We start from the raw sequence: 14,553 nt of genomic DNA on the forward strand, positions 1-14,553 counted from the left end.
AATCTCGCAAAGCCACTGGGTCGTCAGTCTTCAATGCTGTCCCTGGCGCGTCTGAAGCATGGCGCGGTGTCATTGTCACTCCGATCAAGATCGACTTAACTTTCCTTGATTTACCTCTACCCACTATGCCTCGAGCACCTCGACGAGCCGCGCATCATGCCCGTGAAGCAGCAACGACTACTCCAACTCGGCCAACTGCCACGAATGCTATTACAGCAGCTATCCCTCCTTTCATGCTCGAGACTCCTCCACACGCTCCTTTCCTGACTACCCCGTTGCCTCCTTCCAACAATCCGGGTAACTCCATCGTGCCGGAAGCGAATGCTCCCCGTCGTCAACAAGCTCGACACCAACAGACCCCGACGGATCATGCAAACGCACACAGTGAAGGACTTGAGCACTCACAGGTCTCAAATAATGGCTTGGGCTCAACCGTCTCGGAAACCGGCCATGCTGAGGAACAGTCGTTTCTAGAGTCGGTACATCACGATGTCGAAGATGCAAAACAGCTTAGAGGCTTGAGGGATATATCATCGCTTGCAACCTGGACGTTGTCTTCGGCAAAGCCCGGCTGTGCTCTTGCACAGCTGCGTAACCCCAGCCCCAGTCTGTTCTGGCAAAGTGATGGACCGCAGCCACATACATTGACGCTGCATTTCTTCAAGTTAGTTGCTATTGTCAAGATGAGGATCTATCTGGATTTTGAGCTGGATGAATCTTACACACCAACAAAAATGAAGTTCTTTGCAGGCATGTCTGAAGGCGGACTGGTCGAGTTCGGCTCATGGGAGGTCGTTGAGACTCCAGATTCAGAGACGGGCGAGACGCATAGCAGCATCGAAGGGGTTCGAGGGTGGATTGACGTGCCGCTGAAAGGTGTGGGAGGAAGAGAAACACTATATCATGAGGACGATGACATCCTGGGCAATGGAGAGTCTAGCTCGTACCCATCTCAGCCTACTTCGAACGATGCTTTTGGGGGAGATGTACTCAAGGCCATGGTCGTTCAAGTCCGGATTTGCGAGAACCATCAGAATGGCAAGGATACTCATGTCCGTGGCTTTCAGGTTTTTGCAAGGGACCATACTACTCCAGGTAAAGTCAAGACACGAGCGAGGAAGACCAGGCACGAGAACCAAGCACCTGAGGACGATGGAGAACTGGACAAGGTTGTCGGGCTTCAGCCGGCTGACTGGATGTGCGATCCAGAGATACGCTAGGATGCGATATTCGATGACGAGTATGACAGTCTATGAATTAATGGATGCACCGTGTCCTTCACGAACCCACCTAGATGTAACGCTGAAACAGAAAGGAATGGCCTCCACAGAGGGACTCAAGTGTCTACGCCTTCTAGGTAAGTTAGCCTTCTGTACTTTCTTAGCCACGTTGACAACGAAGTCAGAAGGCGGAAGCCCTACAAGGAGTTGGCCTAGAAACCTGGGTGCCGTAGTGAAGTTCAAGACTGCCAATGTCTAAAATGTTCACACTCTTTCCTGGGCTTACCAGATTCCATTCATCACTAGCTGGCTGTAGAGCAGCACATACAACCCCAATGCCTGGCTTGCGACTATCTCTGTTCCTACTCCTTGGAGTGCTCATCTGTCTGCCAGTCTGGCATTTCCGCTGGACCCTCGATCAACGTCAGTCAAAAGCTCTTTGATGCCTCATGCCGCAAGTGAATTTTGCTAATCTCTTCCAGATGTACTTGCTGACAGTCGCTGCTCCGACCTCCTCCAAACCGGCCGTTGGGCAAAACCTCTTTGGAAAAGCAATGACTCTCGGTTCTGGGTGCCTTCGGGCTGCATGTCGCACTCATACAACCCCTCCGATGCTCGGATATGCCTCTCAAACAGAACTTTAACACTTCGCGGCGATTCAACGGCCAGACAGCTATTCCGAGCCATCGGCAGCACTCTGGAGGACCAGGTAGCCATGCACACGAGCACCGACATTGAACATTACAAGAACAGCACTTGGGCCACTTACAGCCCGAATCTAATGCTGATTTGGGACCCCTTGCTTGCCGGCCTAATGCAGCCGCGGAGGGAATTCGTGGACTGTGACAGTCAGGCCCGCTGCGACATAGAGATTTCTATGACCGCTGCAAGGCTGCTGCATGTTGAACAGGCGACGCCCCCTGTCTTGCTGCACAACTTACTAAATAAGCCTTATCCAGAATCCTTTGGTGGGACACACGTCCGCAGCTTTCCCAGAATGTTGGACAAATGGCCAACAACTTCGAACCCCAGTGATTTTAAAATGCAGCGGCCAGTCATCTCTACCCAAGCACAGGTGCTTCTCAACTACATATGCAACGACATCATCACTGTTCGATCAAAGCAATCTCAAGCATACTGTTGCGTCCCTTACACCCATCCGCACTCCTTGCAGAAGGCTTTCCTCATCACAGGCGCTTGCATTATTGTCTCCCATCTTCTGGTCTCGATGATCCAGGTCCGGCTGAACAGCTCTCATAGTCTGAGCTCGCGGTATGTGGTTCGACCTACAAGATTGATCTTGGCTGGAGCCACCATCTCATTCGCAGCGATTTACTGTTTTGCAGCGGACAGAACTGCTTACTTCGAGAAGAGCCCAAAAGGCGTTGACCAGAATATGTTCCTGTGCCTGTCAGCAACTTCCCTGTTAGCAGGTCTCGCCACGTTCAAAAAATCATCTTCTGGGCCAGCTAACTCTGAAACCAAGCCATACTCAACCCCTGACCACCAGCAGCCACTGTCAAGAGGACAGACGGAGGAGTGGAAAGGCTGGATGCAGGTTGCAATCCTTCTGTACCACTACTTTGACATGTCTAAAGTCTTGTGGGTTTACCAGTTTATCCGCGTTTGTGTGGCTGGCTATCTTTTCATGACCGGCTACGGTCACACGATGTACTTTCTCAAGACCAACGACTTCTCGCTCCGAAGAGCGGTCAATGTGTTGCTGAGAACCAACTTACTGAATGTCATTCTGGCCTTTGTTATGGGCACGCACTACGACCTGTACTATTTCCCAGCTTTGTCAACGGTGTGGTTCCTCATTATCTGGTTCACAATTCCGAAGAAGGCTGCGAGCCATGCCAATACGTGGCGGCTTATGTCTCGAATCGTGCTATCAGCAGCAATTGTCAGCCTTGCCATCCGATATGGCGAAATCATGGAAACCTGGTTGACGATTCTCAATGATGTGGGTCTTGGGATGCCGGTGATCGATGGACGCGAATTCCTTTTTCGATTCTCGCTGGACGCATATGTTGTCTATTTTGGTATGGTTGCAGCGGCCCTCTATTCACATCACCAAGTTCGTGATCCTAGAATTTGCAATGTCTGCCGGCCGAAGTTGGCAATGCCAATCGCCGTACTAGTGGCTACATGCATTCTTGTTGGCTATTCGGTCTTTTGCACTCGGTTTCTCAACAAATACCAGTACAATAGGTGGCATCCCATTGTCTCGCCGTGGGCGGTCGTCGCTTTTGCTGTCGTCAGGAACTCTGCAAGCCTCCTACGCTCATCACACAGCCGGCTGTTTGCTTGGTTCGGACGCTGTTCCCTCGAAACCTTTGTTCTGCAATACCATATCTGGCTGGCGGCAGATGCACATGGTTTATTGCGACTTGGACTGGCCAATGGACTATTGTATAGATACCAGATCGGAGGCAGCTACACCCTTGACATGCTGGATACCGCGATCATCTCCGCTACATTTCTTTGCATTAGCAACGCGGTTTCGTGGGCAATAACTGTCATCACTGCAAGCTTTATTGGTCACACAAACCAACACAGTGCTTTGATGCCATGGAGTGGGCGGACCGGGGACGTATCTCAGACATCCAGGGTTTTGTTGATGTCGGGAACATTCAGGTTGCGAGCCAGAGTCATCATCGCTATTGCCGTACTATGGATCCTCAACCTCATGTGGACATGCTTTCGTTGAGAAACACGAGGTTAGACACGGAGACCAATCACACCTTCGCCTCATGGCGAAGGTACAATTGAACATGAGTTTGAGATCTCAATAGGGGCGTTCATGAATCCCCATTCCGGCTGATCGGCATCTTCATCGTCGCAAACTTCCGCACACAACGATCTCCCGAACCGGATCGGGATCGCTCTCCAATTTTCCACATCTCCATCTTTCGGGTCCAGAAAAGTTCGAAATGACCCTCAGCACGGAGATGTACGCTTTCGAATAATCGAGTGTCGACTTCAGTTCTGAGATACGAATGCAGCGCAAACTAAACGGCAATACCAATGCTTACCGACAACTCATCTGAGCATTGTTGTCTTCATGTTCCATCGCTTGCCTACCTTAGATCTCACCTACATCAATTGGCAATGAAACCTTGAACTGGGAACAAGCACCGATCTTCGGAGACCATGATGTGGACTCTTGATCATCTCCACATACACCCCGTTTCTTAAATGTTGCCCTTATTCGCTGTCACCCGGCTCTCTGAATCAGATTTTCTCACCTTTTGACTGTCATGTTTTGAATACTGTTGATATCTTCGCTCGTTCCCGGATGCGCTTTCCCCAGCTTTTGGTGTGGATGTTTGTACTGAGTCGATGGTGAAGTCTGTGTTGTTATGCCAGAAGAGAACAGTAAGGAAAATGGCGAGGTCGCTGTCCCCATCGCATCAGGAGACACAGTCACGACCTACGATCCCAATAACGAACCGCGATACGGCTGGGTGGTGTGCGGCGCTCTCTCGACCATCAATGGATTCACCTGGGGCATCTTGGCGGTACGATATTTCGTTTGGTGTCAGAAGACGCACTGACGCGCCTGCAGAGTTATGGAGTGTATCTGTCGTACTACATCAACCATGCAACATTTCCTGGGACCTCGGACCTGGACTACACGTTCATTGGAGGAGTCAATTTCGCAGCAGCCTTGATCAGTGCACCTCTTGTCAACTTGTGCACACAGAAGTTCGGCACAAATGTTCCCATGTACTGGGGCTCGATCATGTTTTCAGGAGGCTTTATTGCTGCATCCTTTGCTACCGAGTTCTGGCACCTTGTGCTGAGTCAGGGCTTGCTCGTTGGTCTGGGGACTGGCTTCGTATGGCAGCCAGCAACACCAGTCTTGCCGCAATGGTTCAACAAAAACAGAAGTCTGGCCCAGGGTATTGCTGCTGCTGGCTCTGGGTTGGTAGGAGTAATTTTCTCTGCGGCTACGACTCCCATGATTGACCATCTATCACTAGCTTGGTCACTCCGTATCACTGGAATTATCTCCCTCGGTGCACTAGTGGTCGCGTCAATTTTGATCCGCGATCGAAATACCACTGTCCGCCCACGGATCAAGGTTTTCGATGCCAACTTGCTCACACAGTACAGAGTGTGGCTGCTGATGGGGTACTCCTTATTCAATATCCTGGGCTATATTGTGACGATATATTCTTTGTCGGCATTCGCAATTTCAATCGGACTTAGTCAAAGTCAAGGAGGAATCGTGACTACGATATTGAACCTTGGAACAGCAGTTGGGAGGCCTTTCGTTGGTATTCTCAGCGACAGATTCGGCAGGATGACGGTCGTTGCGGCGCTGACGATGGTCAATGTCGTGTTCATATACGCCGTCTGGATACCGACTGATTCGTTCGGGCTTTTGATCTTTTTCGCTCTTGTCCTCGGAGTGACGAGTGGCTTGTACTGGAGTGTACGGCCACTTCTTCCTTTATTCTGAAAATCCTGCTAATGACCGGTACAGACAATTGCACCGCTTTGTGCAGAAGTCGTCGACTTGAGAGAACTACCCTCGACACTCAGTTTGATGTGGTTGACCACTTCATTGCCTACTTTGTGTGAGTAAACATCGAAATCAAGATCGGTTTACACAGTGGCTTACAACAGGCTAGTTTCGGAAGCTATTGCACTCGAGATTCGGCAACCACATTCAAGCCGTCCGTACCTGTGGCCACAGATCTACACTGGCTTGACGTATCTGATATCTGTCCTTTTCATACTTGAGTTGCGCAGGCAGAAATGGGGCTGGAAAAGAGAAAAGCACCAATAATGATGATATCGTCGCGGTGCAATACGACCAGCACCTCGACATCTTCTTCTAACAGTCTGTGGAGGAATCGGCCAAGTTAAAAGCCGCAGAAACCCAAGGTCAACAGTGAGCTGCACGATAACGGCTCGAGGAGCTTCGATACAAGGCTCTGAGAGCATGGTGCCGTCCCAGTAGTTCTGCTCGACCCAGATCCCCAGAATCCGATTGGCGGACTACTATATCGAAGGTGCCAGGCCGAGCGCAAAGGCTGATTACTCAACATGCTCGGCCACTCACTTCACTCGGCGCAGGATACCTATTTTCCTTGCGACTACATTCATGATATCAAGCCTTGTTGTGGAGTACAGATCCAGTATCATTCCCGCCAATGACGCTCCTCATGTTCCTCTCAAGAATCAACGCAAAGTATGATACGAGATACGACGAATGGGTACGGCCGTACTTCCGCCACACAAGGATGGGCCAGCCTACGCAGGCTCCGCTCGCAAGGCTAGTGAGGCTAAGAGTGAATTCATCTATACCACCGTTGAACGGCTACCATGTCCCAACAATAATGCTCGACACGGAATTATAAGCCAAAATTCGCCGGCCGTTCATGTACCTTGGTTACAAGTCGTTCTGACCAGCATCTTTCCTTCCTGTACCTTCTCGCTTCATTACCATCATCGCAGAGATGCTGTCCTGCCTGAACCCCCTACCATCTCTCCCAGCATATACTGGTCCTTACGCCGTCGGCTCCACCGAGTACGAAATCCCGCTATCCTCTCTCTCCTTACCAGCTCTCCCCGAGCACATCTCACTCTCGACTATCAAATTCCGGCTCTTCTATCCCACCACCGGCCCTGACTCTAACTCTTATGGTATCCCCTGGCTCCAACAACCCCAGACAGCCTATCTAAACTCGTACCTCCGCCTCGCCGGCATAAAACCCTTTTTATCTACAATTCTGCTCTCAGTCCCATTCTATCTCCGCACGACGCAGATCCCAGCATACGCGAATGCCCCGATGTCGTACGATGGCGCAAAATTGCCGGTCCTCATCTTCTCTCACGGGCTCGTGGGCAATATGAACACGCACAGCGCGATCCTCGGCGATCTCGCGAGCCACGGCGTGTTCTGCCTAGCGATAGAGCACCGTGACGGCAGCGGGCCGCTAAGCATGGTCCGAAGCGCTAAAGCCAGCGGCGCTGGAGCCGATGAGGCAGCCCCAACGGAAGTGACGAGTGTTTCTTTCAAGCAAATCTCGCTGAAGATCAAGCCGGGTGTGTACGAGCAAAGGGATGAGCAATTACGCACCCGGCTGTTTGAAATGATGGCAGCGTATCGCGCGGTGGAGATGCTCAATGAAGGAGGACCTTTTGGCAATCTGGCGAGTGAGGCAGGCAGGGATGGGTCTGCTTTTGCAATGCCGAAAGGTGTGTTGGATATGACGCCGGGCAGTGTAATATGGGCGGGTCACTCCTTTGGCGGGACGACGATTGTGCAGTTCGTCAAGGCAGTGTATTACTGTGGTGAGAGACAAGATGCGACTTGCTTGCTCTGGCACGACCCGTCGCCGGGTCTAAAAGCGCAGATCACGCCGAGTTCGCCTGTCGTGCTGCTGGATCCGTGGTTCTTGCCACTTAAGTCGCCGAAGACGGAGGCGTTGTTAGGCATGCCAATGCCTTGCCATCACTCAAGCACCGGCGAAAAGTCGAGAACAGTAGCGGTGTGTTGTTCAGAATTCGCCTACCACTGGCCGCAGTGTCATTCGTACATGCCTGCTATCGTGGCGGAAGACCCGACGAGCGTCAGAATTCAGACGGACGAGGAGTATCGCGAAGAGTTTGCCAAGTACAGGAGTCCGAGGGAGTTCATGAATAAGAGTAAAGAGGCAAGAGCGATGTCGAAGGCGGAGATCGAGGTCTCTCAGAAGGTGACTGCAAGACAGGAAGGATCTAAAGTATCGATGTACGTGCTGCATGACACTACGCATATCACGCACTGTGATTTTGGGGTCATGTTCCCGTGGTTGACGTACTGGTTTACCGAGCAGAAACGGCCGGTTTTGGCCACCAGGAACGTTGTGCGTTGTATAATGGCGGCAGCTGGACTGGTGGAAGTGGATGATGCTGCGGAGGTAGCTGGTAGTGGTGGTAATGGACAAGTGCAACTGGAGAGGGTTCAGTGAGGTGTATCTGGTGATATGGTACGGAGTATCATAGACGAGACGGTAGAACCAACGTGCATCTCGGGCCCTGATGAGCAAGTTAAGGATACTTGCAGATGTTCAGGCAGAGGTCTATTGTGTAGTTGTTGGGTGAGGCGACGTTAAAAATGTCCAATCCCACGAGTGAGTACCCAAGTACCTTAGGCAGCATTGGCACAACCTCGGCATCTCCAATTACGTCTTTTGCAATTGACCGCGACTGATTCTCAACTCTCTCTCCGAATGCGATACTTGCGATACAGACTTGAAGCTTTGGTCTGCTGCCTCTGTGCATTATCTGGCAACATGTTACGATAGCAAGAAATGCCTGTCACCGAGATCCTCCTGCTACGGCATGGCAACCGCCTCCAGTGGACATTGAATCCAGTCACTGGCGAATACTCTTCCAACCACCCTTTCCCCACAGGTCTGCCCGCAGACCCTCCTTTGGCCTCGTTCGGAGTAAGACAGTCGCAAGAGACTGGAGCCTATCTTGGCAAGGTTTTGGGTGACCTGGCGAAGCAAGACCGCTTACGCATCTATTCCAGCCTATTCTACCGATGTCTCGAGACGTTGCGGCCAACCGTGGAAACGCTCAATGAGATCACGTCCTCAGCGACGACAAGAAAGAATATACGCGTTCGAGGAGAGAGAGGCATAGGCGAATGGTTTGGCCGAGCATGGTTTATTCAGCCAAAGCCTGCAGAACCGTCACGACTGCGCCGAGATTTCTTCCCCTGGCTTGACGACACATATACATCACTGGTGGTCCCGCCGGAGCACGGAGAAAGGATAGATCCGCTGCATGATCGTGTTGCGAGGGCGCTGGCGATGGTTGTTCAAGACGTAGACAGGGAGTTTATAGAAGCCGGTCGTGGCGAGGAGGAAGTCACGCTGTTGTTGTGCGGGCATGCTGCTCAAATCATCGCCAGTGGGAGGGCATTGACAGGACAGATACCAGATGATCACGACGAAGACGACTTTAAATGTTTTACTTGTGGTCTCAGCAAGTTTATGCGGCGGCGGGTCCCTGCAGATGGCGAGGTGTATTATGATGACGACTGGAGGAACACTGGCGGCGTCGCTGGTGGGTGGGATTGCCTTTTGAACAGTGATTGCAGTCATTTGTCTCAGGGCCAGGAGAGAGGATGGCATTTTCATGGTGATGAGAGTTTCGATTCATATGAGGTCGCTGCTGCATTGGGTGTGAAGACCTCTCATGGAAGTGTGCCGCCTTCGAAGTTGTGACCAAGATAGACCTCTCTGATAGATGTAGACGCAAGCTGAGCACACATAAACTCGGTTGATGGACTCCTAGTATCTGGGAAGCTAGTTCTGACGGACTCCTGGAAACACACGCATCGCATTGTGACAGCACGAAAGCTCTGTGCAGTACCTTATGGTCCTTCGTGTATAGAACTCTATGACTCCGCTCGTCGTCCGTGTCCGGCTCCCTTGATCAGTGATGGGTATCGAGGGAGTTTACTATGGTCTCATGGGTAAATCGTGTAATTTGGCGCTAGGGTGCCATTCGACGACAAACAGCAGCGAGGACAATTTGTGTGGCAGGAGGGCCTCCTGTTCAATGCGATGCCAACTGCTGCTTCGCCGCGACAAGCGGCAGATGTTTGGCACCCCGATTAAGCGATTTTCATTACACGATTTACCCATGAGACCGTCCGTGCCGTCACCGTTCGTAGTACAGGTGGGGTCTCCATTTTTCAGGAGGCGGCGAATCAGGTAATACCATGAAAAGACCGGGGAGACGGTACTGAGCGTTCTTGGGGGAGGTTTGCCGACTCCGCAGAGCTGGAGGCCGTCACCATTTTGACGAGCGTTCAACCGCTCTTGAGCAGCTTCGTCCTCACCCGGGTCCTCATTCGCTTCCCGCTGTTTGACTTTGTGGAGTGAGTCTTTCTCCTCATATCCTTATGCTCCTGAGGATGGTGCCTTCCTTCTCACAATTCTCAACATCCTCGACCTAGACTATGGCGAGCTTGAACAGCTCCCTGTCCAGCAATGTCCTACGGCAGCAAAGCCCTGCTGCATCCTTCAACCGAACGCTATTATGGTATTTTCAGCTATAGCTAGTTAACCGGTGTTCTCTGACGCGCAGCAGACCTCCTATCGACTTTCATACGGCACACACGCCCCCAGACGCAGACTCGATTACGACATCTGTCACGGCGAAGACAATTTCACGACTATTTCGTCACCCATCTGCCTTCCTCGTCTATGCATCCCGATTCTCGCCCCTTGACTGGCCTAGGGCACAAGTTGTCTAGGAAAGACTCGACGCCGCATACACTGCATGGAGGAGAGTCGGCACCCGCAACTCATCCGTCCATTTCAAGAAACACTACTGTTGTCCGCATACCTCTCAGAAGCGCCAAACATCACTACGGCGCGTCGGTCTCTCGAGGCAGTCGACCATATAATGAGGATGCACATCAAGCGGGTGTGATTGAACTCCCCGCGTTTGCAAAGAGGCCACCCCGATCGATCACCGCCAAATCTGGGCCCGGCGAGGGAATATCGGCAGAAGGAGCGTCTGGCGATCCTCAGGTTTTCTATTTCGGCGTGTTCGACGGCCATGGTGGAGCAGAATGCAGCGACTTCCTCAGAGAAAGACTGCACGACTATATTGAAAAAACGGCTGAGTCGTTTGAGCTACAGTCCAGCTTGCAAAAACCTGGCGAGAGAAAGAAAAAGAGCATACCTGCTCCAGCAGGCTTCGATGCTGCCGCTGAGCAGGAGAAACGAAGTAGGGGAAGCCGAGACATAGCTGAGCCAAGCGGTCATGAGCCTCCTAAGAAAGGTGGAAGACGACCGGGTGAGGGTGCCGCTGAAGACTCCAAAACGGGCCAACAACCTCCATACCCAGGTGATCCGCCTCTCATACAGAGTGCCAACAAGCAGCATATCAAAACCCTTGAGAAGGAATTGACAAAAAACTGGAAAGATCTCGTCGGAGGCTACTTCAGACGGTTCAAGCCGGCCTATTTTTCCATCTACAGTGGCTATCAGAATTTAGGGGAAGAATCTGATTCACTGCGCCAGGCTGGACAAAATGTCGACAGCGGCGCCGCCCTCGAGGAAGTTATCAGCTATGCTTTTCTCAAGGCCGATTATGATTTTGTCTCGGCACAAGCGGCGAAAAATTCCGAAAGCTGGGACAATACCAGAGCGGATCGACCCCTTAATGAGGGAGACATCCTGGGCGAGCCTACCAAGCTAGCCGCTCACATAGGAGGTCCGAACAGGTTCAAGGGTGGCAGTACGTGCAGCATTGCGCTGGTGTCTACACCGTCGGCAACGCCATTCTGGAATCCTTCGACAACGTCTTCAATGTTAGTTGCGCATGTTGGAGATACGAGGATTCTGTTGTGCTCGACCGATACTGGCGCCGCCGTGCCTTTGACGACGAATCATCATCCTTCGTCACCTATTGAAACCAACCGCTTGCGAAGATATGCTACAACGTTTGTGACTGATTCTTTTGGAGAGGAAAGGATATCAGGATTGGCCAATACCCGGGCTTTTGGAGACATAGCCTCGAAACGTGTCGGAGTGAGTGCAGAGCCGGAAATTAAACGCGTCGACCTGGGTCCAGCAGAATACTCATTTCTGGTCTTGATGTCCGATGGTGTCTCGGGGACTCTGGATGACCAGGAAGTGGTGGACATCATCAAAGAGGCCAGGGATCCTGAACAAGCCGCCAGAGATGTGGTCAACTTTGCAACTGAAGTCTCTACAGAAGGCGACAATGCCACTTGCCTGGTAGTGCGGATGGGAGGGTGGGAACGGCGGCAGGAAGGTGGCTATGGAAGCCTACGTACGAAAGAGAGTCGTGACTGGAAGCGACAGAGTGCGTCTGACCCCAGGAGTCGGCGACAATAAGTTGGTGTAGCTGTGCTGTAGCTGTAGCTGTAAATCGATCATGGTTCTTGCATCTTGCATATACTACCTCGTATCCGCCGAGCCGGTTTCCAGAAGAAATGGCATCGTCTGACAGGGAGCATTTAACTCCCGCTTGAAGATAGGGAGTCTGCCAACGGTAAATTACAGGAGTTATGATCATGGCACTATGGTACTACCGGCCTTCCGTCTGTCAACGACTTACGCTATAACGTTGTATACGAAGGATTCCGGATAGACAACGAGTATCACGTCAAGGACGTCCAGGTGAAGCCGACGAACTCCTGCCGTCAGACAGTGGCACCCTTTTTCGAAACCGACTCGCCGCAACACAGAATCTGGTTCCATTGACTAATGCTGACAGAGATCATCACGGGAAGAAACGTCGGGGAGGCAGTGTGATTCGTTAATGCAGGTCGGAAGCATAGCCAAAGTGGAGGGAGACCCTGAATATGCATCACCTGCAGCACAATTTATCAAAGCCAAAGAAACATCCTCGTCCCGTCCGGATGGCATTCCGTTCAAGATCTCACCACGTCTCCGCAAGTGTTCGGCCTTGAACATCTACTTCGTAGAATATAATCTTCCCAAATCTGTCCGCGCAGGCAAGCCAGAGTAAATATTCTCCTGACAAGAACAAACGAACCCGTCTACCAACCGACTCCTTATCAGTCCTGCCTGCGCGATCCCGGCCAGATCCTATCGTCAAATTTGGCTTCCCACCTGTTCGTTCCTCTCAGCTTCTGGTGCCTGATCGAGAAATCCCTCACGAGACCTCCTCTCCCATTTCGGCTTCTACTACGCACTTCCTCCTTGCCCACCTCAAAGAAGATCGTCAACGCGGCTTTGCCGGAAGAGTTGGACCATGGCGAAGAAGGCAGAGAAAGACAAATCTTCAAGCCCAAACGGGCACGTCCTAACCAACGGACACACCAAGATGAATGGCACGCTCGAGAAATCCGAGTCAGACATCTACGAGGACGAAAATATCTTCCTATTCATTCCTAACATAATCGGTACAGTCCCAACTTCTTCAATAGCATGCGCGATCTATCCTGTTCCCTTCATGTCGGCTGACCAGGTGACCATGTATAGGCTACGTCCGTATCATCCTAGCCGTTGCATCCTTGTACTACATGCCCCTCCATCCACGTACATGCTCTGGCCTGTACAGCTTCTCCTGTATCCTCGATGCCGCAGACGGCATGGCTGCACGGCGGTACAATCAGGGCACCACCTTCGGTGCGGTGCTCGACATGGTGACGGATAGGTGCACGACGAGTTGCCTGCTCGTCTTCCTGGCCTCGGCCTTCCCCAGATGGTCGATTGTGTTCCAGGGCTTGATCAGCTTAGACCTGGCAAGCCATTATATCCACATGTACGCGACGTTGACGATGGCCGGGAGCGGCCAGAGTCATAAGAAGGTGGATAGTAATCGCAGTTACATTCTGCATCTTTATTATACCAACCGGGTAAGAAAACACTACGGAGCTGTGATGATGTCCATCATGTAGGCTGAAGCTGACGATGTGATCTATACAGGTCGTCCTGTTCGCGTTCTGCGCTCTGAATGAACTGTTTTTCATTGCGCTGTATCTCCTTTCCTTCTCATCACCGCTGCTGTCCCCCAGCTTGCTGGTCACCGGCGATAATGGGACGGGAATATCCTCGGCGCAGCCTGGTTCGCCCGCACATCCGAAGCACAGTACACTGTTTGCAAATCCATGGAGTGCGGCAGCGCTGGAGATGGCACGAGCAAATAAAATGGACAGCACGGTGCCCTGGATCTTGGCTGGCGTGAGCTTTCCGGTTATGTTTGGCAAACAGGTGATCAATGTGATTCAGCTAGTCAAGGCAAGTAAGTGGTTGGGCGAGGGCGATATTGCCGCCAGGAAGAAGGCCGGCATTGCAAAGAGAAAGACGAAGGCGGCTTGAGTGGCTGGTCTGAAGACTGGTGTTGCGCCAACTTATGGAAGGGCCGCGAGTTGCTATAATCAGGTATTGAAGGAGCCGCTGTATCCAAAGGTGATTGGTGTTGCTTGTTTTGACTTGGTGAGGACAATCATTGCACTGGCTCTATGGGCTTTGGAGTTTGACACGGCGTCCATGGAGTGACTGATGTGGAATCCCAGGAGCTGGTGACTGTCTATTGAGAGGCCTTGATATTGGTTCGCATTTGAATTCGGCTGGGCGGCACTCGCTATGGAGTCTGGGAGATGAATGGGAGTAGAACGGGCAACGGCGTCGTCTGTACGGTGGCCAGTGGACAAGTGTATACTCGGGAGAACCCGATGTTTGACATATTACAGACTAATTACCTACCTTACTAATTAATGATGTATCATGAACTGCTACGGAGGTGTGCACCAAATGTAGTTGCCGCGCTAAAGTTGAATGACGAGGACGTCAAAAGACCATTAATTTTC

General features: G+C 51.7%; 5 protein-coding genes across 6 annotated transcripts; all 5 read left to right on the plus strand.

The window, feature by feature from the left end:
- Window positions 1-125: 125 nt before the first annotated feature.
- Window positions 126-6,021, plus strand: PV05_06667 (uncharacterized protein; the record flags this gene model as incomplete). Its single annotated transcript, XM_013459430.1, has 6 exons — window positions 126-1,198; window positions 1,890-3,265; window positions 4,593-4,744; window positions 4,792-5,664; window positions 5,716-5,809; window positions 5,864-6,021. The coding sequence occupies 6 exons, from the start codon at window positions 126-128 to the stop codon at window positions 6,019-6,021; spliced, it is 3,726 nt and encodes a 1,241-aa protein (XP_013314884.1).
- A 673-nt stretch (window positions 6,022-6,694) lies between these two features.
- PV05_06668 (uncharacterized protein) lies at window positions 6,695-8,191 on the plus strand (the record flags this gene model as incomplete). Its single annotated transcript, XM_013459431.1, has 1 exon — window positions 6,695-8,191. The coding sequence occupies one exon, from the start codon at window positions 6,695-6,697 to the stop codon at window positions 8,189-8,191; it is 1,497 nt and encodes a 498-aa protein (XP_013314885.1).
- Window positions 8,192-8,533: 342 nt separating this feature from the next.
- Window positions 8,534-9,457, plus strand: PV05_06669 (uncharacterized protein; the record flags this gene model as incomplete). Its single annotated transcript, XM_013459432.1, has 1 exon — window positions 8,534-9,457. The coding sequence occupies one exon, from the start codon at window positions 8,534-8,536 to the stop codon at window positions 9,455-9,457; it is 924 nt and encodes a 307-aa protein (XP_013314886.1).
- Window positions 9,458-10,054: 597 nt separating this feature from the next.
- PV05_06670 (uncharacterized protein) lies at window positions 10,055-12,159 on the plus strand. The gene is made up of 2 exons (XM_013459433.1): window positions 10,055-10,280; window positions 10,329-12,159. Exons 1-2 carry the CDS (start codon window positions 10,229-10,231, stop codon window positions 12,107-12,109), a joined length of 1,833 nt encoding a protein of 610 aa, XP_013314887.1. The 5' UTR covers window positions 10,055-10,228; the 3' UTR covers window positions 12,110-12,159.
- A 471-nt stretch (window positions 12,160-12,630) lies between these two features.
- On the plus strand, window positions 12,631-14,464 carry PV05_06671. 2 transcript variants are annotated; one of them, XM_013459435.1, is made up of 3 exons: window positions 12,631-13,143; window positions 13,223-13,599; window positions 13,670-14,464. In XM_013459435.1, the coding sequence occupies exons 1-3, from the start codon at window positions 12,993-12,995 to the stop codon at window positions 14,060-14,062; spliced, it is 921 nt and encodes a 306-aa protein (XP_013314889.1). In that variant the 5' UTR covers window positions 12,631-12,992; the 3' UTR covers window positions 14,063-14,464. The 2 variants fall into 2 exon arrangements, with proteins under 2 accessions (XP_013314889.1, XP_013314888.1); XM_013459434.1 differs by having other exon boundaries at window positions 12,631-13,599.
- Window positions 14,465-14,553: the final 89 nt, after the last annotated feature.

Source organism: Exophiala xenobiotica (genome assembly GCF_000835505.1).
Source record: "Exophiala xenobiotica strain CBS 118157 unplaced genomic scaffold supercont1.4, whole genome shotgun sequence".
NCBI classification, from domain to species: Eukaryota; Fungi; Ascomycota; class Eurotiomycetes; order Chaetothyriales; family Herpotrichiellaceae; genus Exophiala; species Exophiala xenobiotica.